This window comes from Alternaria metachromatica (assembly GCF_023757995.1).
Source record: "Alternaria metachromatica strain BMP 0045 chromosome Unknown scaffold_7, whole genome shotgun sequence".
NCBI classification, from domain to species: domain Eukaryota; kingdom Fungi; phylum Ascomycota; class Dothideomycetes; order Pleosporales; family Pleosporaceae; genus Alternaria; species Alternaria metachromatica.
The window spans coordinates 1268580-1296064 of NW_026055498.1; the positions used below are offsets into that span (position 1 = coordinate 1268580).

Sequence of the window (27485 nt, forward strand, 5' to 3'; positions counted from 1 at the left end):
TTACATTTTACATATCCGGGCGCTGGATTTCATCTGCTATGTAGCTCTAGGCTTCCGGAACGAGGTCCTGTTCAACTTCTAGCTTCACGCCGTTGGGTTCGCTGGAGAACTCGCCGTCGCATCCGGGGCAAGTATGGTTCCTGGATTGATGCCAATCGCCTCGCACGTGTCCACGGGTTACTGGACAGGTACAGTCTGAATCTGCGTCTTCACCGTATCTAAGTACGTGCGGTCGTACAATCGCAATCATGTGAAGCGAAAGTTACCTAGGTACGAACGGCAAGTCGACGCGACGGCAGCCAGCGGAGAAAACCAGTGCGGGGTTGATCACCACAAAGCCTGCCGCGATCCCCCATACATACACCCCAACTCCACAACACCACGCGCAGCCGGCCGTTCCCGCTTACCACACAGCAGCACACACGTGCGTGAAAGCGAAAGCGAAGCTGCCGAAGTGTATATTGTGGTTTTCGATACACTAACTCGGCGGCGTAGCGGCAAAACAAAGTGCGAACATGGCGATCGGTCAGGCGCTATGTGCCCTGAACGTTCAGGGCGCAGGTCCGAGCCTGTCACGGTGATTAGTTTGCGCCACCGGGCTCCACAAAGAACTTTTAAGAGGATGACATGTTTGGGGTTGGAGCTTGTTAGACTGAGTCGTGCAGCGTACCTGACAGCTGGTAGCTTGCGATCTGCACGGCGCGGTGCTTGAACGACTCAGGATGGCTGGTTCCGGGAGTTGTGCTACCTACTGGGCCTTGGTTTGGCTTCAGCGCTGAAGTTGTGGAGTGGAGTCATTGACAGGGACGTGTATGTATATAATGTGTTGTCGCTTTGATGAGAGGGTTGTTGTTGAGTATTGTACCATTCTGTCACCATGAAGTTCTCCACCTTTGCCGTTGCCGCTCTCGCTGCACCCTTCGTTCAGGCTGCACCGACTGACACTCGCGAACTTGCCAATAGACAGACAAAACCCAAGGAGCTCAGTATGATGTACCAGCCTATCCTCACGATCGCTTGCTTACTCCCACCAGTTCAACCCGAGTTCTACCCAGTCCTACAACGATACACCAGATACGCCGTAGCCTCCCTCGCCACCTTCGTCTACGGCTTCGGAACCTGCAAAAGCCCTCCCTTTGGCTCAAAACTCGTCCGAAAAGTCGTCTCCGACATCGTAAACGACACCCAAGTCGCCGTCTTCCAAGATGACGCCGCCAAGGAATTCATCGTTTCCTTCGCTGGGTCATCTTCGCTACAGGATTTCGGAACAGACTTCAACTTTTTCTTCATGCCCTTTGATACTGCACCAGGCTGCACCGGCTGCCAAGTCCATGGCGGTGTTCTGAAAGGATGGCGATCCGTCCAGGCTGGTGTTGTCCAGGCCCTCGCCGAACTACGTGCTGAGCAACCGTCTTACTCCACCATCATCACCGGTCACAGCCTAGGAGGTGGTCTGGCAAGTATCGCGTACACGGACCTCAAAGCCAATGGCGTACCAATCAAAATCGCATACACCATGGGCTCGCTGCGCGTCGGCAACCAACAGTACGCCGACTACACCGACAAGTTGTCCGGTGCGAGCGACACCCAACTCGGCACTCTCATCCGTATCACGCATCGCATCGACGGCGTACCCGGGTTACCGCTCACACCCATGGGTTTCGTGCACACGCGCACGGAGATCTATGAGCAAGACACTGCACCCATTCTAGGTACTCAGAGTGCTGGAACTACGTACCGCTGCTTTGGTCAGGAAGCGCCGGATTGCAACAAGGGGACTGCGACGGGCTTTATTAACCAGGACCATCTGGTGTATACTGAGATCAATATGACAGACGGGGCGCAGTGTAATAACTGATGGTTTGATGGTTGGGAGGAGAGAGGATGACGATACTCATGATGATGTATGCTTGTAATGTACGTTTAGTTTTGTTTCTACCAATACAATACACTATTGTACCAGGACCGAGAGTTCCCTTTCATTTTGGTTTGTTCTGACTCCCTCATAAGTACGCTCAAATGCCCAGACTCATAGGTTTCTCAGTCTGGCCCGAGTGATAATCGACTGATCCAACGTCGCCATGATTGCTCCACCATCAGCATCCGCCTGGAGCGCCTCACACGCCATGCTCAACGGAAATCCAGCTGACGAGATACCATACAGCATAAAGTCTTCCTGTAGCAGATACTCCATGCTCTTGTATATGCAAGTACTGAGATCCAGGCACTCCTCGCGCAACGCTTCGGGGCTATATGCCGCATCATCATGCACTACATGCTTCAGTCCCGGAAACCGGTTCAACAGGCCCTGGATCTCCTTCAGACAGAGGAGCTGGAAAGCCCAGAAATAGACGAAGACGTTTGCGATACCGAGGCTTGGGTACCATAGCGATTCGTAGGTGCCGCCGAGATCGCGCTCTACGCTCTGTCGACAGGAGATGGGTTCTAGGGTGTTTGCTAGGAAGACGCTGTGCCAGTTTTTGAGTTGGGATATGCTGCCCATGAGCTCGGTTATGAGTTGAGAGGCTGCTCCGGCTGTGCCAATGGCGGCGGCATTGGGGGAAGTGGGCAGTACCACGTCGATCTTCTCTAGGAGGCCAGGGATGTGTGCTGCAACACCTAAGAGACTCTGTAACGGGGCACCTTTGTGATGTTGGAAGGGCAGTGTGAGCCAGGAACCGTCTGCGAAGAATGTCGATTTCCGAAGTATGAAGGCTTTGAGTACCTAGGACGTAGACATGTCAGATCATGGAATCTTCTCGTGTGGCGTTGTACTTACTAAAAGCGGTCTGAAGCCCATGAGCATAGTATGCTCAATGCCCGATGCAAAAAGCTCTGGTGGCATGAGTTGAAACATCTTGCTAACGCCTTCCACATGTATCAGCCAACTTGACTCTTGGGTTGGCGACAGCACCTGTCAAATGTCGTTAGCCTTTGCTTGAACTAAATGCCTCAAAAAAACAGCCAGAAAGATCAGTCGACAATCATCTAAGAGATAGGCGAGGTTACCTCCGTCAGTGCCAAACACATTACTGCGGCTACAAGTTCGCTTCTGTAAGTGTCTCCCACAACCGCAAGACTTTCTCCCAAAAGACGGAGACTATCCTCGTATTGCGCTACTACGGCGTTGAGACAGTCTCTACGCTCTCGATAAGCGGTGATAGCAAGTGCCAAAGCGCTCACAGCCGAGTATAAACACTGAGAATACGGTCCAGTCATATCGGCAGTCAATTCTGGGAGGGCCTTGGCCCAAGAGCCACAAAACCATGAGCATTGTTCAGATGCATGAGTCGCATTACATGGTAGCTCTTGAACGGGGATGAAATTGCGCAAGATCAACGATACTTTCTCTCGGACGATGGAAGAATCCGGAGGATATGAACCATGCGAAGGTGGTAAGTCGCGGGACATGAAGGTGGCCTGCTGGGTAAGTCTAGTCGACTCGTCTTTAGCCTGAGTACAACCCGATTCGGCATCGGAAGGACATTGCGCATCCACTGGGAGAGGAAGCTTTGTCCGCGGAGCCGATTTCGGACGCGCCCTTGGCTTTACTGCCGTTTTGGTCGCATCGAAGGGTACAAATAAGGCGTCCGGGTACCCTTCGCATGCTCGCTTACTGAAAACACATTGAGTGCATGCTGGACGTTTGCCATCGCACTGTTTAATAGCAGATAAGATCAGCACATACACCCCAAACCCAAGGAATCATGCCAACATACCTGAAGTTTTCGTTTGCGGCAAGTATCACATAGGTTCTTTTTCCTGACCTTCATGGCAGAGGTACGCGTCCGTGAGGGAACGCGATATGTTACCGCAACCGGAAGGTATCGATTGGCTTCGGGGTTTTGCTCCCGAATTGAATGGCCTAGGGTGGGGCACTACCATGAAATCTGGTATAGGATGGAAATAGCTAGGGATGCGTTGACGCAACGCGGAGGGTGGCAGCTGAGACAGCGCCCAGCAATGATGTAGGTGTTGTGTTTAGCCAATGAGAGGAGCACATGTGGGTCGGGGTTCGCTGCTTCGTTGGGCTTAGCGCTTGCGGCTCCAACGGTACTACCCCGGGTATCGTCCGTCACGTTTCTGCACTCTACCAGAACTCATCAAATCATGGAAAAATTCTCTTTTGCTGATTAAACTTGTTGATCAAGTAATCATCGCATTGTTCGCCGATGTGCCAATTGCCCTAGGCGTATGTCACGATGGCTCTCTTGCATGGCGCGGCTTGGTATAAAGCCAACCACTGCATTCCATTGCATGAAAGATTGATACTTAAGTGCTGACCTGTCATCACTCTACTACTCACACGACGTTATATATCCCGATATCAATCATGCCGACCTCTACCTTCAAGAACAAAGTCACCATCACGCACATCGGCACCGCCACCGCCATCCTCGACATCGACGGCATCACCTTCCTCACCGACCCCTTCTTCTCCTCCGCTGGCACCGAGTTCAACGGATCCGCAGCCATTCTCAAAGTCCACGAAGATCCAGCTCTGAAGCTAGACCAACTCCCCCACATCGACGCCATCCTCCTAAGCCATGAGAACCACCCCGACAACCTCGATGACTTAGGACGTCGACTCGTCGATGGCCGCCACGTCGTAACCACCAACGATGGCGCGAAGAATCTTGCACCGCGACCGAGTGTCCTCGGCTTTAGCGACTGGCAAGAAAGAAATGTGCGTATCGCAGGGACGACATTCCACATCACTGCTACCCCCTGCAAGCACTGGCCCGGACACGAATGCGTCGGCTTCGTCCTGCACACCGAAAGCTTCGGCGTCGCAGCAGACGGCCGTCCAAACGCAATCTACTTCTCCGGCGACACAGTCTACATCGAAGAACTTGCAAAGATTGCGGACAAGTACCACATCACTGTCGCTATCATGAACTGCGGTAAAGCGACCTTCTACGAGTTCACCGAAGAAGGTAAACCGGGGCAGCCAGGCGATGCTTTACAGATTACTATGGATGGTCGGCAGGCGGCTCACCTTCTTAAGGATCTGAAAGCTGATGTACTGGTGCCTATGCATTATGAGTCGTGGGATCATTTTAAGCAGGGCGGTGATGGGCTTGCGAGGGAGTTTGAGGAGGAGGGGGTTTTGGAGAGGGTGAGGTGGTTGAAGCCCGGTGAGGCTGTTGAGATTAATTGAGCTGTAGAATGAGTGAGAAGGCTATGGTAGTGTGTTTAGAGATGTATTGGTAGTAGTTGAGCCTCGCATGGTTCGAGAGCTGGAGAATGTTGTAGTGACAATAAAAACATCTACACAAAATCTTAAGGTGTCCAACATGTCCTTTGATCTCAATATCCTGCTTCCTTGCCACATCGAAAGCTGAGTGATTGACGATCCGAGCAACACGCGCATGTATGCCCTTCAGCGCAGCACATCAAACATGCCAACCTTGGAATTCTTCAACCCCAAATCCCGCGTCATCTGGTCATCATCAACGCAAATTCACCGAGAAATCTCTGTATCTACTTTAAAATCTCTTTCACCGAGCAGAACACCGACTTCTGTGTATATCTAAATCCCGGTGGGTCGGGATTTGACACTATATCCGGTCTAGCGTCACGATCATCTAGACCAGGAGTTGGCTCATCTTCGGGCAAAGCCATCCTTAATGCTTGATTATCAATCCGTACAAGTTCGCCGATGAGTGAACAAATCTCTCATCTCGTACATGCAAGTCCGTGATTGGAAAGTATATGTACTTCCAAGCATCCTAACAATTGGTATCACGCATCCCCCAGAACAACCCAAGATCGACACTCCTTACTTAGCGATTTTCAATTTGAACTTGAAGATCATGTTTGGAAGAATGACCAAGGACGACCATGAGAGTACACTCTCTCCGGAAACACCAAATCATGGCCAACCGAAACACGAAGATACCGAATCAGCCACTCTACCATCCTCAAGCACGAGCATCGAGGAACAACCCGAAGACGGAAACGTCGCTCAAGAGCCACCAGAAGGAGGCTTAGTCGCGTGGCTAGCAGTCCTCGCATTCTTCCTCGCAATAATGAACACATGGTACGTCCCCCTCTCCCCTCCCCTACACCACCACACAAAACCCTTGCTAACAACTACGCAGGGGCATGATAATCTCCTTCGGCGTCTTCCAAACCTACTACGTAACCACGCTCCACCAAACCCGCTCCACAATCGCCTGGATAGGCTCCCTCGCCGTCTTCCTCCTCTTCTTCACCGGCATAATCAGCGGGCGCCTCACAGACGCCGGGTTTTACCGCTCCGTCACCTTCACGGGCGCTTTCCTCGTCGTGCTAGGCACGTTCATGACATCCCTGTCCGAGACATACTGGCAAGTTCTTCTCGCACAGGGCGTGTGTACGGGCCTGGGAAACGGGTGTTTGCTTACCCCCATGTCGACGCTTGTTACGAGTTATTTTAAGAGGAGGTTGCCGTTGGTAACGGGGATTGCGGCGTGTGGGAGTGTGACGGGCGGGTTGGTGTATCCGTCTATGGTTAGGACTTTGCTCCCGAGTGTGGGGTTTGGGTGGACGTTGAGGGCGATTGGGTTTATTCAGTTGGGGACGTTTGCGGTGGCGTTGGTGGTTGGGCGGCCGAGGGAGGTGGTGAGGAAGAAGGGGCCGTTGTTGGATGTGAGTGTGTTTAGGGAGGGGGCGTTTAATTTGCTGCTTGTGGGGTCTTTTTTGGTAAGTTGTGTTTGGTCTCCTAACTCCGGATGATAGAGACGCGTTTGCTAATAGATCTGCAGGCTTTCCTAGGAGTATTCTTCCCGTTCTTCTTCCTCAGCTCATACGCGCGAGAAAAGCGGGGGATGTCGTACACCGAGTCTCTCAACCTCACACTCGTTCTGAACGGTATCGGCTTCGCAGGTCGCCTGCTACCCAGTCTGATCGCCCGATACTGCGGCACGATGAATGTCTACATCACATTCATCTTCTGCTCTGCACTCTGCATGTATACCTGGGTCCCGGTACACTCGACTCCCGGGCTCTACGTGTGGACAACTTTCTACAGTCTTTCTGTGGGTGGAGTGCAGTCACTCTCCCTGGCCATCGTCCCTATCATTATCTCGGATACATCGAAGATGGGTGCTTCGTTTGGCATTGTATTTGCGGCTATTGGGGTTGGCGCATTGATAGGCTCGCCTGTCTGTGGTGCTATCATCACGTCGAGTGGAGGCTCGTATACTGGTGCACAGGCTTTTTCAGGGAGTGTTTTGGTGGCGGGAGGACTGATCATACTGGCTGCGCGCGAAGCGAAGAGGCGGCAGAAACAGGAAGACGTCTGGGTGAAGATGTGAGGGCCGCACATCGGAACTCTGTTAGTCCCTTTATTCGTTTGGTGTTTTGTTATTGTAGTTTAGCCTTTATGCGCATTACCAGTTACATGAATGCATTCCTTCCAACCGTGCCACTGCTATGGCCATTGTTCGACGCATCTCTGAGACTAGGGCCTGGAGTGTTTTACTTGTAGTGGTACATTGTTGCGACTGAACCATGCCAATGGCGAGTGTCGTGAGATCGTGCCGTCGAGACGCACGGTCTGTGTTCGATGAAGATAGATGGAGACCCTGAGTTCCACGTGCGGTAGATCCTGTGATAGCGCGTTGTTGTTTACGCGTGGCCCACGTGTCAGACGCCCCGCTTTTACCCTTTGCCCTAGCAACATCAACTGTGCCGGCCGCCTAATTTGGCAACAACACGAGGGGCACTTCCATCGCGACGAGTGAGACCTCGCGATAAGACTTTCGGAGAGACAAGACGACACCAGTCCATGCATAGTAGTCAGCGGAGACACCGTGCGCCGTTCCGACCGATCGACACCCTCACCTCCGCCCAGAAGCCCGCTCTCAAAACCCCAGCGGCCACCGCCCACGCCTACACGTCAGACGATAGCGACTACCCTCCCGAACAGTCGACCTCTCTACTCGGCGACTCGAGCAATCTCTTTGACGACATCGAGAGTCCAGCGAGCCATCCCACACAAAAGGAAGTCCTCCAGTCTCGGCTCAAGATGGTGCGTGAGCGAGAGCCTCCCATGGCCCAACCGCCACGCGATGGAAACGCACCCCCGCCTAAGCCCCTACAAGACCTACGAAACCCGGCTCCACAGTTTGGCGAGACAAGCCCGCTGAGGAACCCGCTGAAGAAGGACCGGAGCGAGCAGTTTGCACACCTCTTCAACAAACCCAAGCCAGGCCAGATGCGGCCCGAACACAGCCAGACAACTAAGCTACCGTCTCAATACTCGGCGCCTTCTAGGCCGTCACAGAGCTCAGCCTCGAGTGGTAGTAGGGATACACTCAACCGTCCTTTCAAAGTCCCCTCCGCACAGTCAGGTCCTCGCTATAGCACAGCGTCTACCTCATCTACCGGCTCCGACATCTTTGAGATCGATGCCTCGCAGTTCCAGCCCCGCCCGTCTCAAGGCGCCTCCGTGCCCATCCCACGGCCATACAACCCACCACCAAAGACCAGCCATCCTCCCCCGCGACCGATTTACTCGTCCATGGGCCACGCTGATGGCTTCCAACCGTTGAACAAGGGCATGCACAACCCGCTACAACAGGCGCGGCAGACGATCATATTGGACGACGAAGACAACTTCGACCCAGACGCGGCTATTCGAGCCGAGGGTGGACGGTTCGGCGAGCCCGACCCTTACGCCTATGTCGACTCTGGTGCGGCAAGCGAGAATATCAAGGCGCTGCTCGAGGGTGCTTTCGAGGAAGACGAGAAGATCCCCAGGACGCGACTTCGTAAGAAGAAGAAGCAGCAAGAGGATGACGCTGGCAATTCCCTGGCGGACCGACTACAAGCGCTCGCCGTCAAGGACGAAGAGGCCAAGGCAGAGGCTGAACCAGAGGAGGAAGAGGAAGAAGACGATGGAACGGTCGAGGGTCTCAAGGTGAAGCTGCTGCCTCATCAAGTCGACGGTGTCGCGTGGATGATCGAGAAGGAGACAGGAAACCACAACAAGAAGGCCAAGCTGCCCAAGGGCGGTATACTGGCAGACGATATGGGTCTGGGAAAGACCGTGCAATCTCTCGCCCTCATTCTTTCCAACCCTCGACCGGAGAAGGGCGTTGAGCCCGAGAATAAGAAGAACAAGATCTCCGACTCCACCGGCAAAGGCACTCTGGTCATCGCGCCTCTAGCTCTGATCAAGCAGTGGGAGGCTGAGATCAAGAGTAAGGTTGCCAAGTCGCACGCCCTCAAAGTCCTCGTACACCACGGCCCCAACCGCACAGAATCTGCTGAGAAGCTGAAGCAGTACGACGTCGTCATCACTACTTTTAACAGCTTGGCTACCGACTTTGCGAAATGTGGCGATGGCCCTGACGGTCTGAAGAAGGGCTGTTTCGCCGTCTCGTGGTATCGCATCATGCTGGACGAGGCACATACCATCAAGAACCGCACAACGAAGATGGCAAAGGCCTGCTACGAGCTTCGTTCGCATTATCGATGGTGTCTTACTGGCACACCCATGCAAAACAATATCGACGAGCTACAGAGTCTGATAAAGTTCCTCCGCATCCAGCCTTACTGTGAGCTCTCTTCTTGGAAGGAGTCCATCGCGCAGCCAATGAAGAACGGTCGCGGCAATCTCGCCATGAAGCGACTCCAAGTCTTCTTGCGCGCTTTCATGAAGCGCCGTACAAAGGACGTGCTGCGAAAGGAGGGTGCGTTGAACTTTGGCGGCAAAGCCAAGGAGGGCGAGGAGCGGCCAGCCTTCCACATCGTTGCGCGAAACGTCGAGACTATCATAGGAGAGTTCACGAACAAGGAGCGCATTTTCTACGACCGCTTACGAGACCGCACACAAGCCCGTCTTGATGAGATGATGGGCGGCGAAAAGCAAGATTATATTGGGGCGTTGGTGTTGCTACTTCGTCTGCGCCAGGCTTGCAATCATCCAAACCTTACGAAGAGCAACGTCAAGGATGACAAGGACGCTTTGACAACCGGCTCGAAGTCAAATGCTGCGGCTGGTCTTCAAACTCCCCGCAAAGCAGCCAAAGATGACGCCGATGACCTCGCGGATCTCTTGGGTGGGCTGAGCGTTGCGACTAAGCGCTGTGATATCTGTCAGAACACGCTTAACAGTGATAATACAGCTGCTGGCGGAGTACGTTGTACAGAGTGCGAGGAAGATCTTAACGGGTCTGTGAAGAAGAAGTAAGCCTATCTCAATCAAAGTCCCGGTAATGCCACATACTAACCATCGACAGGCATAAGTCGAAGAAACACCGCAAACACAAGCACAAGGACGGCAAGAGCAAGAAGCACCGGCAACCGAAGCCGGTCTTGGACTCCGATGACGAAGAAGAAGCCCCACAGTCGACCGCCGCAAAGCATTCTCGCAACCGTCGCGTCGTTGTCGACAGTGACGACGAAGAAGAGGAGGGCGAGTGGCTCGTCCCTGAAGATCAACAACAGGCTGAAGACCTGGGCAAGGCTGGTGGTACCGACGATGAGAACGCAGAAGGCGGTGGCGATACTCTTGCTACTGTGGACTCTGATGCATCTGAGACTGAGGATGAAAGCAAGAGCAACCTCGACTCGTTCGTCGTTCACGATACCGATAGCGAGGACGGCGCACCTGTTGCTCGTAAGAACCTATCAAAGAAGCCGCAAAAAGTCATCAGCCTTGACTCCGATGACGAGGAGGCCGACAGCGAGAGCGACAGCGGCAGTGACAGTGGCTCAGACGACTCCGCAACCGACTCAGAAGGAACTGACTCCGCTTCTGAAGCCTCAGACTCCTCAACCTCAGAAGCTTCCTACAACGCCTCCTCCCTCGTCCCCTCCACCAAGATCCGCCAACTCCTCGCCATCCTCGAAAAAGAAACCGGCGAGCACAAAGTCATCGTCTTCTCACAGTTCACATCCATGCTCGACCTCATCGAGCCCTTCCTCAAGCGCGCAGGCTACAACTTCACCCGCTACGACGGCAGCATGCGCAACGACCTCCGCGAAGCCAGCTTACAGAAACTGCGTGAAGATAAGCGTACAAGAGTTTTGCTGTGTAGTTTGAAGTGCGGGAGTCTGGGGCTTAATCTCACGGCTGCTAGTCGGGTGGTTATTATGGAGCCGTTTTGGAATCCGGTATGTACTTTTTTATCTCTCACGTTGCCATGAATGTTTACTGACGTAACCCAACAGTTCGTAGAAGAACAAGCCATAGACCGCGTCCACCGCCTCAACCAAACCGTCGACGTAACCGTCTACCGCCTCTCCATCCACAACTCCGTCGAAGAACGCATCCTCGAGCTGCAGGAAGCCAAGCGGAAGCTCGCCAACGCGGCTATTGAAGGCGGTAAAGCCATCAAGAATTTGACCATGAAGGATATGATGGCGTTGTTTAGTCGGGAGAGCGAGTATGATCGCAGGCATGATGATGATGCTAAGGATATGGAGTTGTATGGGCGGAGGAAGGTGTTGGATGGGGAGGGGGATGGAGAGAGGGGTGAGGATATTGGGGGGGATGGGGGGAGGAGGAGGAAGGCGGGGAGTTTGGGGTTTAAGACGCAGAAGAGGACGGAGAGGAGGGATGAGGGGGGTGCTTATGGGCGGCGTTGATGGGGGGTGAGGGGAAGGTGAAGGGTGGTGTTTTGCTTGTGTGTTTGGATGATGGTGATGGTGTTTGGTTATGATATGGTGTTCACGATACGATGTGACATGAGGTGTCGTTCTTGGACTCTTTTCTTGATGGTTTAGACGGCAGACTTTCGTCCTTGCAAAATGAAGTACATGTTCATGATGAATGAGACTTGCGTGTCGCTACATGTATCCTAATCTCCATCGATTATGCTGTATTCATCCTGGCACTCCATGTATGAAGTAAAATGAACAGCGAGAAGTATGATACTAAGAGCGATATGGCTTGGACAAGACATCCGGCAACCTTGAATCTCGTTGTTCAGATGATGGTGATGTCTTGTTCTGGCATCTTCCGGACGATGTCTTCTAGCTCTTGTTCCGTGTGGATTTCCATTACTGCAACTCCTATTCTCATGTACCTCGAGCAAGGAAGGCGACTGAGTACGAGCCCTTGTAGGCCGTAGGAGTCATGTTCGAGTTCTCCGTGAGAGTCAAAATTGCTTGAATGGTCGAGAACGATTGCAATGTACGCCGTGTGAAGCTCTGCATATCCCTCATAATCAAAACGGAGAGTATGAATTGGTGAATGGAATGATGATTCCAGTATTTTGCAAACCCTGCCAGACCCATCAGGCACTGATATGTTTATTTGTCCAGCCTGGTACGTGTTTTGCACGTGCACGCCGCTCCAGTCCAAGGTTGCAAGGGGCGCTCGTAGTTCGATTTTTCCGCTCGTAACTTGGCCGTACTTATCCGTCGGATTGGCTAGAGATGTCTCATAGCTGGACATTCTGGCATATCTTCGACGAATCATTTGCGAACTTGGCGGCCAGATCAAACTTGGAGGCCAGATGTGGCCATTCACCGACGCCCAGCTCCATGAGGGAGCAACATAGATCTTTGAACGAGTAGTCATGGGGACCATGAGATACCACAAGAGGTTCAAGGGTAGATGAGTACTCCATAAGCCCGCCAGATAGTCGCATTGTGCCCTCTTGTGAACCTTCGATGCAAGGCCAGATAGAGCGATCAGTCTATCAGTTTCAAACGTGAGGCCGCACATCGTATATCTTCCCACAAGCTGCCACCAGTCAAGTTCCACATCCGCTGGGTTCTGAGATTGAGCCCCGTAGCATAGCCGCTTGATGTAACTATAATTATTGGGAGAACCTCGGTCCGGTAATCCATCAATGGGGGAAACCTCAGACGCCTGGAATTGTCGACACTCCCATAAGGCCATTGTATTAGACATGTGAACGATACGAGGCGATAGGATTCGTTCTTGTATTACCCAACCTCTTCGGTTTACGGGTGATGCCTCGACTTCATCCCTCCATGAATTATTTCTCGTTACTGCGACCACAATCTTCTCTCCGTTTTCGTCAGACCGGGCGCGAAAGTAGTCCACAAGATGCTCAGAATCCCGTTCAATGAAGAGACCGGAACTGCCATTATCTTCCACGTTCGCAGAAACATTTAGCCAGCTGTTGGAGTAGATCTTTCCCATCGATGCCGATTCGTGCTTCCAATCTTCAATGTCGTCTTGAATGATACACAAACAGTCTATCCACATAAGACGTATTCCCAGCCGCCGCGTTACATTAGCCATGTCGCGAAAGGTCGGTCTCAGACTAGATACAGCAATGCCATTGCGGAGGGATCCAAGAGAATCGGTGGTCAGTTTGAGCTTTTGAGTACCCGTAGGGCCCCAGCAATGACTGAGGGTAAGATATGGACTGCACTGCAATTGTGAACGGTTCCGCAAATGGACTGTTACGGTACCAGCTACATCACTGATCTCCAGCAACCGCGATGGCATCCATGCCTCTTCGCGGCCCTGTTTGCAGAGATCGTGAGTTCTCGTACACTGTTCCTGCCAGTCGATGATTTGTGATATCGTCTCCGCTGAGCTCGTGTTGTGCGACAAGGCTGTTGGTCTAAGCCTTGCTTCCTTTCCGTCCGATGAGCTGTCAAGAACTACGCGCCTGAAACAAAATCCCATCGCATGGCTTGACTGCATTGAGCCATACTGCGAGACGTCCGAAACTCCGCAGTGCCAGATCCACACCTCGATGGTCTTTGGCCATGAACCTCTGCCGCCACGATTATTGTGCCACCTGGTGTATAGGCTGAGAGAATGTGGATCGATTGGAAAGCTCATCACGGCGATACGTCTGATAATTTCAGAACAGATGAAACAACCTTCGGTCGCGGCAGAAGTAAGGCTTGCATGGGAAGAGTGATGATTGACTATGTCATGGACAGAATCCAGTAATTCGCTAAAGGTGGTTTCGCAAACGTGACACAGCATGGTGTACTCATAGGCGACGGACCTGTTCTCTCAAGAATCTTAGATGCCGTAGCGTAAAGGTTGACTTGGTTGTGCCGAGAGAGAAGAATTGAAAAGAGAATTGCGCAACAGTCGCGACCGGTGAACAGTGCGGGGAAACATGTGAAGCTAACCCGATTGCGGACGCGACGGCAGTCACGACTGGATGGTCATCATGCTTGGCCTGCCACACCATGCACAGTAATCTTGTGTATCCAGAGACATGCGTCGCATTCGCTCGTGAAACATATGCTGCCTGGTGGCTCTCTCAACATGCAGTTGCCTACGTGGTTGCGCAGGATTCGGTTGCGCAGAATGGGGAGGCTGACGGCAAAGCCTGACCTCCATATCTAGCCCTGGTTCTCAGCAATTTGCCCGAACTTGGCATCTCGAAAGCACAATGTCGTCGTTCGCCTTGACGCCTATTGTCCAGCAGGCGGTCGAGCATCGCCTGGAAGAGCTCAAACGCATCAAGAAGTCTTTCGAGCGACGATACCTCTCTGAAGTGACCGAGTCTGATCAATCAAGTGTCATCGTACGTCTCGAAAGGCTGCTGGACGAGTTGAAGAATCTGGAGCCAAAGCTCGACGAAGAGGACGGCGAATGGTTGACGGAGACCATCCAACGATGCATCGAACAAGCCCAGGATGACAATGCGATCTCCGAAAAGAAGTTGTTGAGGCTGGAGAAGAGCCACCGCGATAAACTGAGCAGGTTTCGCAACCGCATGGAGGTGTCATGCCTACACGCACAGCTCATCAAGGAAGCTACGAACGCGGCTAAAATCGAAACGGCGGCTACCAAGCTTGAGGCTGTAGCACTGGACGACGAGGACTTCGAAGTAGTCGACAACGAAAGCGAAGAGGTCCTCGAGAAGTTTCAGGAAGCTTGTTCCCAGCCGACGAATGTGGACAGCGAATCGATCGAGATCTATCTCTCGAGCTTGTTCACGTCCGAAGACGAACACCTACAATCGATCCGAGACGGGATGCAAGCATACGGAGATGATCTAGTCGTCGGGGATAACGAGATAGATGAGGAACGCTTGACGTGGATAATGAAGGATTTGATGAAGTCGGAACAAATCAGCCATGAGCGGAAAGCCACCCTCGCAAGCTACCTACAGTCACCCGATGCGCTGCGGGAGCTTGTTGCGACCTTGAACATGATGAGTTATCGCGACTGGAACTACAGGAACGCAGAAGCAGGCTTGCCAGTCGACTTACGAAAAAAGAAGAGCGGCCAGCACTACGTTCACGTCGAGGTAGGCATTATCGACATGTTGTTCCTGCATTGCTGTGCAATTGGGTGGGCCATAAACTTGAAAGAATGCCTCAAGAGTTTCGTTCATGGGTCCGATCTGTTCCGCTGCGCTCCACTGACAGACTCGGATCTCGACAGACGTGCGTTCTTCTTCGACACACCTCGTCCTGCAACCATGAGTATTGCATGCGGCACTTATGTGTCGCCTCCACCGCCGCCCCTACCATACGATTTTCGTTTGATTCCCGCTCCCGCTCCTCCTCTACCTCTGCTCAGATCGAAAAAGTACGGTCGGAGCAAGAAGAAGAACCAGAGCATGTATGCTGGAAGCCCTGTTCCACCGCCACCACCGCCAAACGCGCCCCAAGACCTGAACAGCCTACGGGAAGACGATTATAAGAGACGCTTCTTCATGTCGCGTCTCCCCGAGAGGGACGGCGAAGTACCCGAGATTGTCCCGTCTGAAGAGGTGCAGGCAAGACTGATCAAGACGCTCGCCGTGGAATACAAGCTTCGAAAGGCTTTCGACGGCAAAGCGTACGCTACGACTTTGGAGTTCGACTCATTCGCGTCCACAGTTCCCCATTCAGCTATCGTCACGGTTTTGAAGTTCCTCGGTGTTCCGGGAGTCTTCGTCTCATTATTCTCTCGCGCTCTTGAGCCAATGCTGAGCGTCAAAGCTTCAGCGAACGAGTCCAATACGCTCCTAATACCAAAGAGCGGAGTCTCAGTTGACTACGGACTGGAAGTGTTCTTCAGCGAAGCTGTACTGTTCTTCCTCGATCTTGCTGCGCGCAAAGCGACAGAATCGTACATGTACCGTCTGAATGACCACTGCCACTTTGTCGGTACCGAACTTCAGAACAAGGGCTTCGAGAAAGAAGCTGCCCGTTTCTCCGATACTATGGGGTTGAAGCTGCGCGATACTTTGTCCACTGGCGGACTATCCATCGGAGTCTTAACCATGGGTTCGTCGGAGTCATTGTCCCTCGATACAACCGAAGAACTACGCGTTGATAATGTCAAAGTCGCCCTGTACGCAACCCACGTAGGAGCTAGACTCAAAGCATGCTCAACTGTCCTCGAATGGGTTCGTGAATGGAACGACACTGTCGGTACCTACGCGGCAAAGCTCTTCGGGCCCATTGCCAATGTGTTCGATGCAACACATCGCGACGACGTCAAGGCTGCGTACAAACGTATCTACTCTATCGTACTGGGTGGTAGTGATCTGACCACATACGTGACGAGAATGCTGAGTCCGCATCTCACACATGGCTTGAAGAGTATCTCTCTCGACCTCGAGCCCATAATCTATCTACCGCAATCCCATGGCGGCCTCGGTGTAAAGACTCCGTTCGTCACCCTATCGTTCGCCTCTAGGATCCGCGAATCAGCATCCGAAAAGATCGAGCAATATCTCAACGAAGAAGCAACCCACTACGCTTCTGTGGCAGACCGCTACAATCATTCAGCAGGGCATCGCCAGCAAAGAATCCAAACGATCTTCAACAACGATATATCCAGGATGCTCTCAGCACTCGGTTCGGAAGTCAACTCCGGCCTTGATCTCGCAACCGTACCCTTTATGGCCATAGCAGATATGACACAACATCGCGAACGCGCAATATACCCCGCCGCTCCTTACGGGTTCTGGAACCAGGAGATGACTACCGCGCCACCCGATCTTGTCAGCCTCTATCGTGATCTACTGGATGAACCAACCGATCGTATTGAAGAAAGGCAAAAGACCAAGCGACATGTGCAAAGTCTCTTCCAAACAAAGCATCGGAGGTCATGGTTCAAAACGAGTCAGGAGGAGAAATGGATGCTGCAGCTCTACAGCGATGAGTGCTTCGAATGGTACGGCGGCCTCGAAATCTGGTGGTCCGAGGGTATGCCCGTCGAAGTATCTTGGAGTTGCGATACGTGTCGTTCGAGAGTCCCTGGTTGCTTCCTACCCGTACGAGGGCACGGCAGCTGTATAGGGTACGATCCGGATGAAGACGATGAGTCTAGTCCCGAAGTTTAGCCCAAGTTTCCAGATGAAGCGGAACTGAGGAAGTTTCGGCTAGACGAAATGCATGTGAGATATGCAATGACTTCGTACCTCCGCCTCTACAGTAATATGCTTAGTTCAGATGGTCGGATGCGACGCGCGCTTCTCTTCTGTCGACAACCTTTACTTACAACGGTCGTTTCTGGACCTGCGTCATGAGAGTATTGGGGTTTTCTCGGCTATCCTATAATGCTCACGGTAGCTATGAATTAATGAATGGATCATTCACCACGCTTCCCCATCAATGCAACACGAAGATGCCGACCCCGCGCGTCGCGACCGTGAAGGAGCGGCAATCCAACCCCACAAGTGACAAGAGGTGATGTTGCGTGATGGAATAAGGATGCGCACGACTTTAAATAGTGGGTCCAGTAGCGATGATGAGGGTGAGAGCGATAGTATCTGTGGTGTCAGAAGGGTGGATGATGGCGATGCTGTGCGCAAGATCGTGCAGCCTTCGGGATCTCGGAAGCAATCGTTTCCGATCGGACCACGTGACACACGGCGAAATTCTACTCTTCGTTCATGCCAGACCTATGAAACGAAACACATTTTCCGGAAAAGTAATAATGAGCAGGATAATTTATATAGAACGCCGCATCATATTGGTGGATTCATGCGGTGCTCGCGCATGGGACACGTAGTTCTCCCCGCACGTTCCGTGCATTCACTTTGCACCACCGGTTAAGATGGCCAAGCCTTGCTAAGCTTCGTAAAGGATCATCAAGCCTTGTCTATCTACAACACAAGCGCTACGCCACTATGCCCTAGAACGTTTAGACAGCGCGACTAGCAACACCTGTCATTTCTTCACGTCTACCTAGGCGTCTTCCACCCATGCACCCTCAGTACCTGCAACCGCGACGCCTCGACGGGAAAACCTCGTGTCGCAATGGAGGCCGAATATAAGACATCATTTGGCAGGCCGTGCCATCTCGGGCCTACTCTAGATTGTTCTCTTGCAATGCGTTTTACGAATGCGAGCATGTTGCGAATGCGAGATCCATGGACGACTGCGAGAGGTAGTAAATACATGTCCTGTCCATTGCCCGTAATACTCCACTATCAATCCTTGGCTTCCATTCTTTAAGCACTGGTCTGTTCTTCAGTTTTGCTCGATTGACTTCAATTCACACTGAACTCTTCGTCCCTGTACTCCATTCTCGCCAAGACGAAACCGACAAGATGCTGTCCAAGCTGGCGTTTTTCCTCGCTTCTTTCAACGTTGCTCTCTGTGCACCAAGTCTCGACCCCCGTCAGGCAGTAACCATTGCCGTGGACTCCAGTAAGACTTTCCAAACGATTGACGGTTTCGGCATCTCCGAGTTCTACGGTCGCGCTGGAAACATCAAGTCTCTGGCAGCTGCTGCCCAGAAGCAGACTCTCGACCTTCTCTTCGATCCTACTACTGGCGCTGGCTTCAACATCCTGCGCAACGGCATCGGCTCTGGCCCATCTAGCGGCTTCTCTATCGAGCCCAACAGCCCCGGATCGCCCACTGGAACACCAAAGTACCAGTGGGATGGCTCCGACAACAACCAGGTTTGGTTGACGAAGCAAGCGCAGGCCCGCGGCCTCAAGACCATCTACGCCGATGCTTGGTCTGCTCCTGGGTTCATGAAGACGAACGGTAAAGACTCAAACGTAAATACAACTACCCAAACAGAAATTGGAAGCGATGGCTAACGTGCCCCAGGGAGGAAGCCTTTGCGGTGTCGATGGCACGTCCTGCGGCAACTGGACCCAAGCTTACGCCAACTACCTCACGCAATACGTCAAATACTACAAGCAGGAGGGGATTGACGTGACCCATCTCGGCTTCTTGAACGAGCCCGACTACACGTAAGTACTTCATATGTCTTCGCTCAAAAGCAGTTACTAATAGATTACAGCACCGCCTACTCTTCCATGCGATCGACTGGACAGCAGGCCGCCGATTTCATCAAAGTCCTCGCTCCCACCGTCAAGGCCTCTGGTCTGAAATTAAAGCTCACCTGCTGCGATGCCACCGGCTACAACGCGCAGAAGGCCATGCTTCCAGGACTCGCTGCGGTCGACTCCCTGTACGACGTCGTTACCACCCACGGTTACAGCTCCGACCCCACAGCCCCCTTCGCTACTTCCAAGCATATGTGGATGACTGAGACTGCGGATCTCAGTGGCAAGTGGACAGCCAGCTACTTCACCAACGGCGGAGCGGGCGAAGGTCAGACCTGGGCCAACAAGATCTACACTGCTCTCGTCGACGCGAACTTCTCTGCATACCTCTATTGGGAGGGCGCCGAAGACGCTGGAACTAACCCTACCAACTCCGTTCTTATTGACATCCACGGTGGAGTTGTTGCGCCTTCCAAGCGCTTCTGGGCTATGGCACAGTGGAGCCGCTTCGTTAAGCCTGGTGCCGTTCGCGTCAGCGCTGGTGGCAGGACCAGCACGCTCAAGACATCTGCTTTCAAGAATACTGATGGCTCAGTCGCTGTGCAGGTCTTGAACACGGGTGCGTCGGCAGCGACTGTCAGCATCACTGGTGTTTCCGGCAAGGCGTCTGCGTTCATTACCAACGAGAGCCACGGGCTTGATGCGATGACCGGCAACAGCGTGCCCGCACATTCCATGGTCACTTTCCTTTACAAGTAGATGCTCTTTCCGTGAGAGTGTGTACTTCTTCGGCTTTGCAAGTATGACCTTGCTTTTGCAGGCTGTAACTTTCTGTTCTCCTAGTGTTGACACACCCTATTCCCTTGTATATAATTATCATAAACTGTTTAGTCGCTGCCATTTTCATTAGTGAGCCATTGCATATGAACTTATATCCAAACTGGAAGTCTTTCCGGGAGGCTTTTGAGTGACGCTAGACTACGACGAAGATATTGCCACCTATTATACTTGCGCAGTACTGAAGTAACACTCCTCCGAGCTATTGAAGGGGGTGGTTGGTAGAAAGAAGAGCGGGCGCGAACTTTGCAGCGCTATGTACGAAATGAGCTTAGTGGCGGGGAAGCCGTTGATGCTGCTTGCACCCGACCCTGCCAAAGGATCGATGTAATCTCAATCAACTGCAGTGTTGCGGCGTAGCTGTAGCTACGTACGGTACACCCATGAGCAATATTCCTCGATGCACGACGGAAGAGTATTGCTCAACATGCTCGTCGCTGGTCATACGCGTCCGATAGCGAGGAGCCACCTGGCATGCCTTCCACCTACCTAGGTATCATCCCGCAATTTTATGGCAAACAACAAGACCAAGTCTCCTCCCCGCGGCCTGACGGCAATAATCTCACCACTAGGCATGCGGTACGGCACGCGTGCAGAGGGCTAGGCTACAACCGACCCGACCCCTGCGCTGGCTTTTGGGCATGCAGCAGCTCAAGTTCGTTTGCGCGGTTCGACGCTCTTCACGTGGGCTTTTGCAAATGAGAAAGATAACCCCAAGCCGTTGTGCATCTATAAAGTTGGCCTTCGCGCTTCCTTCGTTGAGAATCCTGTAGTCTCTTCTGATCCCCAAACTAGTCGCCATGCGGCTGCTGTTCCCCTTTGCGACATTGCTCTCGTCCGTGGTGTCTCAGATTTTTGAGCCTGCCGACTTCAGCGTCACCGAGGCTCTTCTTAATCAAGGTGTCAATGTCTCCGCACTGCCAGAGTTAGCCGGCCTTGTAGGTCGGTCATCCAACCTGGCCTGCCACATCGCCGTGAGTACCTTCAAGCAAGTAGCGCAAAGCTAAGGCTAAATCACGGACAGTGTTCTTCGCTGGAGGTCGTCTATGGCAACAAATCTGTCGAGTTCCAGGATGAGGTCGGCTACTCCACGTTCACATCCAGCTTCTGGTCTGGAATCTCGGCCGAGGTCAGGCCATACTGTATCTTCAAGCCCTCGAGCCCGGCCGCTGTTTCGGTAGTGGTACTTCTGTCTCGGCTATCAAAGTGTCCGTTTGCCGTCAAGTCAGGTGGCCACAGTGCGTTCGCCGGCGCAGCTACTATCGAGGGAGGCATCACTGTATCTTTCGAGAACATGAAGGGCATCGAGCTTTCAGACGACAAGCAGACCGTCGCAGTCCAACCAGGGAATGTATGGGGTAATGTGCTTACCGCTTTGTCGACCACCGGCGTCACAGTCGTATCTGGAAGAATTGGTGATATCGGAGTTGGTGGACTCACCCTCGGTGGCGGCATATCGTTCCTCACGAATGCGTACGGCCTAGCTTGTGACAACGTCGCTAGCTTCGATGTAAGTTCGCTGCGCAACCCCACGACATCGCGCTCTTCTAACATTGATCAGATTGTCACGGCAAGCGGCATCATGGTAACGGCAAGCCCAACGACCTTCCCAGACCTTTACTGGGCTCTTCGCGGTGGCGGCAATAACTTCGGCATCGTAACCAGCTTCAACCTGACGACAAAACCCCTCGACAATGATCAGATCTGGGGAGGGACCCGCACTTTCACTGAGGACAAATTCCCGGATGTGATCAAGGCGTGGATGGACCTCACGTTCAACTCGGCCCAAGACCCCAAGGCCGGTAGCTGGGTTGCCTGGTTGGACAAGGGCGTGAAGCTTGCGTCAACCGAACTCTGGTACGGCGCACCAGCTGGTAACGAGTCGGCTATCCTCGCACCTTTCTACAACATCACCGCCGTGGCTGATAGCACGAAAACGCGAGGCCATGCTTCTTACGTGATCGACAACGAAGCTACCAACAAGTATGGGCTTCGTGAGGTCTATTACGTTATCTCAGTCAAAGCCTCCTACGAGATTGCCCAACGCTCTGTGGACATCTTCTACGATTCGATTGGCGCTCTCTCCGCCGTCGAAGGCGCATATCCTGTTCTCATTTGGCAGCACATCACCGACGGTTCCCTCAAAGGCAGTACCCGCAACGGCGGCAGCGCGATGGGCTTCGACGCCAACGGCAGCCCTATCCACATCATCCAGCTAGCGTGCTCTTGGAACAACGCTGCAGACGATGATACCGTGTACCAGGTCATGTCAGATATCATGGAGGCGATCAAGAGCGACGCGGTGAAGCTGGGTGTGCAGAATGACTGGGTGTATATGAACTACGCAGCGATGTTCCAGGACGTCATTGCGAGTTATGGGTCGGACAGCAAGAGCAAGATGAAGACTGTTGCGAGCAAGTATGATCCGAAAGAGGTGTTTCAGAAGCTGCAGCCGGGGTACTTCAAGTTGGATCGTGCGCCGGTGCCTGATGCAAGGTACTTTTCGTACTAAGATCACATTGGAGAGCGTGGAGCATGAAAATGTGGATATGACCTTCTACTACTAGTAATGGGTAAGACTACCGTACAACATGATGAACTCGTATGTGAATGCTGTGTGACATGCGAACTACTGAGTTGATGGCCTGTTGATGAGCAGTACAAGATGACGTTCAGACAGCGCGGGGGCGAGGATCCGCGTACCGAGACTGCACGGTCTTGAAGTCCATTCCCTCTTCCTCAATGATTCCTTCTAGTAGGCTGTTCCGGTACGCTTCCCAATCCTCTTTGGGTCTATCTCGTAGTAGCATAGAAACGTTCCGGCATTCTTTATCGAACTCATCCAAGGTACCTACGATGCACGGGAACTGCACAAGGGAGTTGCCCGAAAGGATATGCTTTACTGACGTAGGAAGCAATTCCGGGTCGCTGCAAGCAGCGTCCCCCTCGTTCGCGAAAGCTAGTGCAAGATCATCTCGCGTCGGGAATGGAGAAAGTTGGTCGTGCGTACACGCCATAGCTGCAGCATATAATGCTGCGACAGCTCTGACTTTGTTCCATACGAGTTGAACGGTGTCAAAAGGTCCAATGAGCTTGGTCTTGAAGGGTGGATGGGTATTCCGACCCCAAGATAAGCTAGTCGCTTCGTTGATCCAAGTGATGGTGCGAAGTACGGCATCAGATACTCTGCAATCCGCCCACCAATCCTCCATGTGCTGTGATCCAATCATCTCCGCGAGCTTCGCGTAGTCATGTGGGAATCTACCCAGTGGTCAGCGGAGTTTTGGCCAAGAAGGTGGCTTGCACTACTTACACGCATCGCCAGAGGTCAACATGTCTATCCACAGACAATCCAGGGGCCTCATCAGAGACGGATAGCAATCCTCGCAAATGACATTGTGGCAGCGCTGCGCACTTTTCGTCTTCCAAAATCCTGATCTTTCGTATTTGCTTTCGAGACTGGGTTTGGAGCATATCCACAAAGCGGATGGCTTGTGACGCGGCCGACTGGAAGTATTGCAGAGACGGTAGGTTGTCTTCATAGCTGGACCAGGTTTTCGGACATGGCGTCTCGAACAGATCTCGCAATCTGGTCATTTCTTCTTCCGTAGCTACAATCCAAGGTTGCCAATTGGTCTTAGCCACGAAAAATCGCATTTCCTCGAGGCGCGTGAGGCTGAGTTGTTCTGCAGAGCGTACATCATGTTCGGCTTTGAAGACTGGATCCTTCCCGACACGGAACCAAGCAGTCGATCTTTTTTCCCACTGGACCAAGTGGGTACCGCGTGAGAGCGGTGGTTGTGAGGAGGTGAGGAAGCCGAGGATGTCGATAAACCAGCCCCGCGATCTAAGCCGGTCTGCAAAGCCGGCATGCGAGGTAAGTTGTATGAGGCTCCCCTGTATAACCTCGCGATTATAGTATGTCATCGTCTGCGGGTCGCCTATAACAGCTGCGAGGGGGACATAGTCTTTATTTGCATGTTTCATGATACGTGCCATAATGTCGCCTATGCAGCTTTCAGGATGACGTTGCGAGATATGTCTCGTGACTGATGTGGTATCTATAGCAGGACCGTAAGCAGCATTCGGTAGTGGTAGATGCGAGATAAGAACAAAGGTTGACGGACCATGTGTAGTCGCCGCCAACGCGAACATCTCTTCCTGAAGTAGATGAAGCCGCCCTAACAAGAAGTTATACTTGCCAGCCTGCGACTATGCACCCCAGATGTCGGACCCTTCAGGCCAGGTCTTGATCCCTTGAAAAGGCTTGAAGGCCACCTCATTTACCCTGAGGGGCAGATCTCGCATCTCGCTAGCGAACATCTTGCAGGTCTACATCAAGCTGATATCGATGATTTGGCCACTGGAACACCGAAGCTTGTTGGTGATGGGAGAGTGGACGTAGCCTCTAGGTACCTGTAGGTAATAGGTGTATATCTTATCGCGAAGTTCCCGGGGAAGGCTTAGAAGGCGAGATTGCACCTGCTGTGATGGAGCTTCCGTCGTCATTATGTCGTGTCAACTTTGGAGTTGGTGTCGGAGAGATTCCAACAGCAAAGTCATGGCGAACGGCGCATTTATGATGGGAGGTATTAAAGGACACATGTGCATATATGCAACCGGGTTCCATCGCGCGATAGGCAGCAGCAACAAATGTTGTAGCCTTGTGAGCTTGGTGTTTGGTCTTGTTGGTACTGCGACCGAGATAGGTTTAGGGGTTTAGGAACTTGGCGAGAATACATCTCGCACTAGACCGTGTGCATTCACTTGCCGATGGTCAGTCGCGTCGCAGACCAAGCGTCATGCTGGTCTTGCTTCAACAGCATGGAAGCCAAACGAGATCTAATAATGCAATTGAGAGGAACATAACTCTTGATACTCAAGTTTTCTGACAGGAATGCGACGGAACGAGATGACGAGTGGAGATGCAACCTGTCCAGATGAATGTGAGGAACGCGGTGAAGGAACGTTTGTACTCCGCTTCCGACACTTCCGCACCGTTCTCACTAAACGCGGAACACCGAACAGCATTGTTTGAGATTTATCGAGCTTAGAAAAAACTTCCTACTATAGGAGAGTTCAGTGTTCAGGTTGAAATCGAGTTGGACGGGAGTCCGATGTGCCCAGTGCGCTTTGATCAGCCAATCACAACTCAGGAAACCTCGGAAGCGTTGACGGCCTTCCCGATATCCGCCCGCCCCACGCGAGCCAGTCGCGTGTTTGTCCACCCTCTCGCGGCACACCTCTCTGAGTCCGGAATCAATGACGACACAGCGTAAGCCGAAGATGTTTGCGCCCTTGCACAGGGCACGAGGCGTCCGGCTCTCCGCCGCACCTGCGGCGCACACAGTCCATCTTCCAGCGACGTGAAATATACCTTCATCCATCCGCCCATCGCCCAGTAAAATCACTCGCAATAACAATCATCGATAAACACCAAGATGAGCCACCCAACACACCCAGCGACGGTGCACTTCCCCATCACCACCACCTTTCTCACAGGTGCTCTGGATGCCGTGTACTTCCTCTCCAAGTATGCGCCAACCTCCGGCGCCGTGGCCTCGACCTGTAAGTCCTTCACCTCCACCCTCCCCAATCCAGCCAGACACATCTAACAAACCCCCAGTCAAAATCTTCGACATCGCCATAGACCCGTCCATCTTCCCCCTTCTCTCGTACTATACCACGCTCCTCACGCTCCTCTTCTCCGCCCCGGCGGTCGCGACCGGCATGTACGAGTTTATACCGCTAGTTAAGCGCGATGGTTTGAAGTCGAGGAAGGCACAAGTGGGCGCGCTACACGCTGTCATCAACGACGTGACGGTTTTGGGTGCGGCTTTCAACTGGTGGACACGGAGGAGCAATCCCGGCATGATGCCGAGCGATACCAACATCCTGATTAGCAGTGTCATTGCGCTACCAGCGACAATGTTCGCGGCGTACCTAGGCGGCAGTCTGGTGTATGTTTATGGCATGGGATTTAGGGGCGGTCAGGCGAAGGCGAAGAAGGCGCAGTGAGAGTGGCCTGATGAGGGTCACTTGCAGGGCACAAGGGCAAGGTGGGTATGCCGCACGTGTTGCTGTAAAGAATCTGAAAGGTCTTTCGTAACATCAAGCCACATGTTCGTTCTAGCTGGTAGAATCCCAACGCTGAGCTGTTTTGTCAACTGCCGTGTGCCATGATTACCGACCCCCTGATCGCTCGGGATGCGTTTACCAAGTATGACACTGACAGGTGACACGACATACCATTCCGACAACGTCTTCTGCAGGCCCAAAGGGATATCCAGGTTGCAGGAGAGAAGGGCCGCAAGTGGTGAAGCATCAGCTTGACCTTTGGCACAAGATTGATAGCCGTTCCTGTTGTGATATGACTTCACTACAGCCATGGGAGGTATTGCATGTCATTAAGGTCGCGATCCAACACAATAACACAATCTTGCGCCCACTCTGGAAGCTATAGGTGATGAAGCCGCGCCCATGCGTGTGAACTTCGCAGAGAGGTGAGCAAGTCAGTAATAACCTCACAAATGGCTCTTCTGCTATGTCATCGAGGCCGAATTGCAAAAGTAACGTGGGTATCGATGATAATATAGGTGGGGTTCATCGAAACAGGATCGAATGAACCTCACTAGACGCTGGTAGACCTCGATGAGTAAACACGGGGTGTTGCGCATGATGGGTGGGCGGCATCGTGGACAATCGGCCGTACGGGAGCAGTTGAGCCTCATTCTAACTGATTTCTGCGGTCGCTGTGGGATTTCGCAGCCCAAGCAGTGCAAGGTACCACGAAGCACATGCATGCAGTCACTTTAGCCTATGCACGTGTGTACTTCCCAGCTCACCGGAAACGCCAGCCTTCGGTTTGTCGCATGCTTCAGTCTGAAATGTTCTGAAATGCATAGGAAATCAGGGCCTATCAGTTTCTCATAAGTTTGTGTTCGTTTCGGCGCATGTAGCAGTTCTCGCTTGCAAGCTCCATGCTCGAGGGCTCTACTTTGGGCCCTCCGCTGAAAATATGTACCTAGGTAGGTACTGGATAGGATACACAATGCGCATACCGATTGCAATCACCGTCAAAACATTCTTGGAGCTGTCTAGTCTACACCCTGCCGGACAATTGTTCCGTCCTGTGGGGCGAGAGAATATTATTCTAGAAAAAGCAGATGCCTCTAGGTGCCCCGTCCTTGTCGCACGGCAAGGGTAGTACGTCATGCACACACGCCGAACATCTGCAGTTGGCCCTGCGACAGGGCGATGTAGATCGGCCAGGTTCTAGTTTTAACTGCATTGCATGCACTTTTAACATCGTGAATCTCGAAACTTAATGCGCGGTACTATGAGTCACTGCAACCAGCAGAATTGGGTTTCACAAGACGGCGCTCCTCCACAATGATTACGCCTTCATTCAGATCGCCCGGGCCAGTGACGGCGTCGGTGAGTATTCTTCGGATCACAGCAGCTCAACCGAATGTCCAATATAGCCCCTAGATACACGTTGCTCAACCTCTTGCT

General features: G+C 52.7%; 8 protein-coding genes across 8 annotated transcripts; 7 read left to right on the forward strand and 1 right to left on the reverse strand.

The window, feature by feature from the left end:
* Positions 1-877: 877 nt before the first annotated feature.
* Positions 878-1858, forward strand: J4E83_004413 (uncharacterized protein; the record flags this gene model as incomplete). Its single annotated transcript, XM_049331342.1, has 1 exon — positions 878-1858. One exon carries the CDS (start codon positions 878-880, stop codon positions 1856-1858), a length of 981 nt encoding a protein of 326 aa, XP_049189888.1.
* A 171-nt stretch (positions 1859-2029) lies between these two features.
* J4E83_004414 (uncharacterized protein) lies at positions 2030-2857 on the reverse strand (the record flags this gene model as incomplete). Its single annotated transcript, XM_049331343.1, has 2 exons — positions 2030-2725; positions 2780-2857. 2 exons carry the CDS (start codon positions 2855-2857, stop codon positions 2030-2032), a joined length of 774 nt encoding a protein of 257 aa, XP_049189889.1.
* Positions 2858-4333: 1476 nt separating this feature from the next.
* On the forward strand, positions 4334-5161 carry J4E83_004415 (uncharacterized protein; the record flags this gene model as incomplete). Its single annotated transcript, XM_049331344.1, has 1 exon — positions 4334-5161. One exon carries the CDS (start codon positions 4334-4336, stop codon positions 5159-5161), a length of 828 nt encoding a protein of 275 aa, XP_049189890.1.
* Positions 5162-7774: 2613 nt separating this feature from the next.
* Positions 7775-11583, forward strand: J4E83_004416 (uncharacterized protein; the record flags this gene model as incomplete). Its single annotated transcript, XM_049331345.1, has 3 exons — positions 7775-10179; positions 10233-11109; positions 11167-11583. 3 exons carry the CDS (start codon positions 7775-7777, stop codon positions 11581-11583), a joined length of 3699 nt encoding a protein of 1232 aa, XP_049189891.1.
* A 2750-nt stretch (positions 11584-14333) lies between these two features.
* Positions 14334-17184, forward strand: J4E83_004417 (uncharacterized protein; the record flags this gene model as incomplete). The annotated part of the gene is made up of 2 exons (XM_049331346.1): positions 14334-17091; positions 17138-17184. 2 exons carry the CDS (start codon positions 14334-14336, stop codon positions 17182-17184), a joined length of 2805 nt encoding a protein of 934 aa, XP_049189892.1.
* Positions 17185-18440: 1256 nt separating this feature from the next.
* Positions 18441-19892, forward strand: J4E83_004418 (uncharacterized protein; the record flags this gene model as incomplete). The annotated part of the gene is made up of 3 exons (XM_049331347.1): positions 18441-18899; positions 18952-19097; positions 19148-19892. The coding sequence occupies 3 exons, from the start codon at positions 18441-18443 to the stop codon at positions 19890-19892; spliced, it is 1350 nt and encodes a 449-aa protein (XP_049189893.1).
* An 878-nt stretch (positions 19893-20770) lies between these two features.
* J4E83_004419 (uncharacterized protein) lies at positions 20771-22482 on the forward strand (the record flags this gene model as incomplete). Its single annotated transcript, XM_049331348.1, has 2 exons — positions 20771-20944; positions 20995-22482. 2 exons carry the CDS (start codon positions 20771-20773, stop codon positions 22480-22482), a joined length of 1662 nt encoding a protein of 553 aa, XP_049189894.1.
* Positions 22483-25411: 2929 nt separating this feature from the next.
* On the forward strand, positions 25412-25988 carry J4E83_004420 (uncharacterized protein; the record flags this gene model as incomplete). The annotated part of the gene is made up of 2 exons (XM_049331349.1): positions 25412-25538; positions 25597-25988. The coding sequence occupies 2 exons, from the start codon at positions 25412-25414 to the stop codon at positions 25986-25988; spliced, it is 519 nt and encodes a 172-aa protein (XP_049189895.1).
* Positions 25989-27485: the final 1497 nt, after the last annotated feature.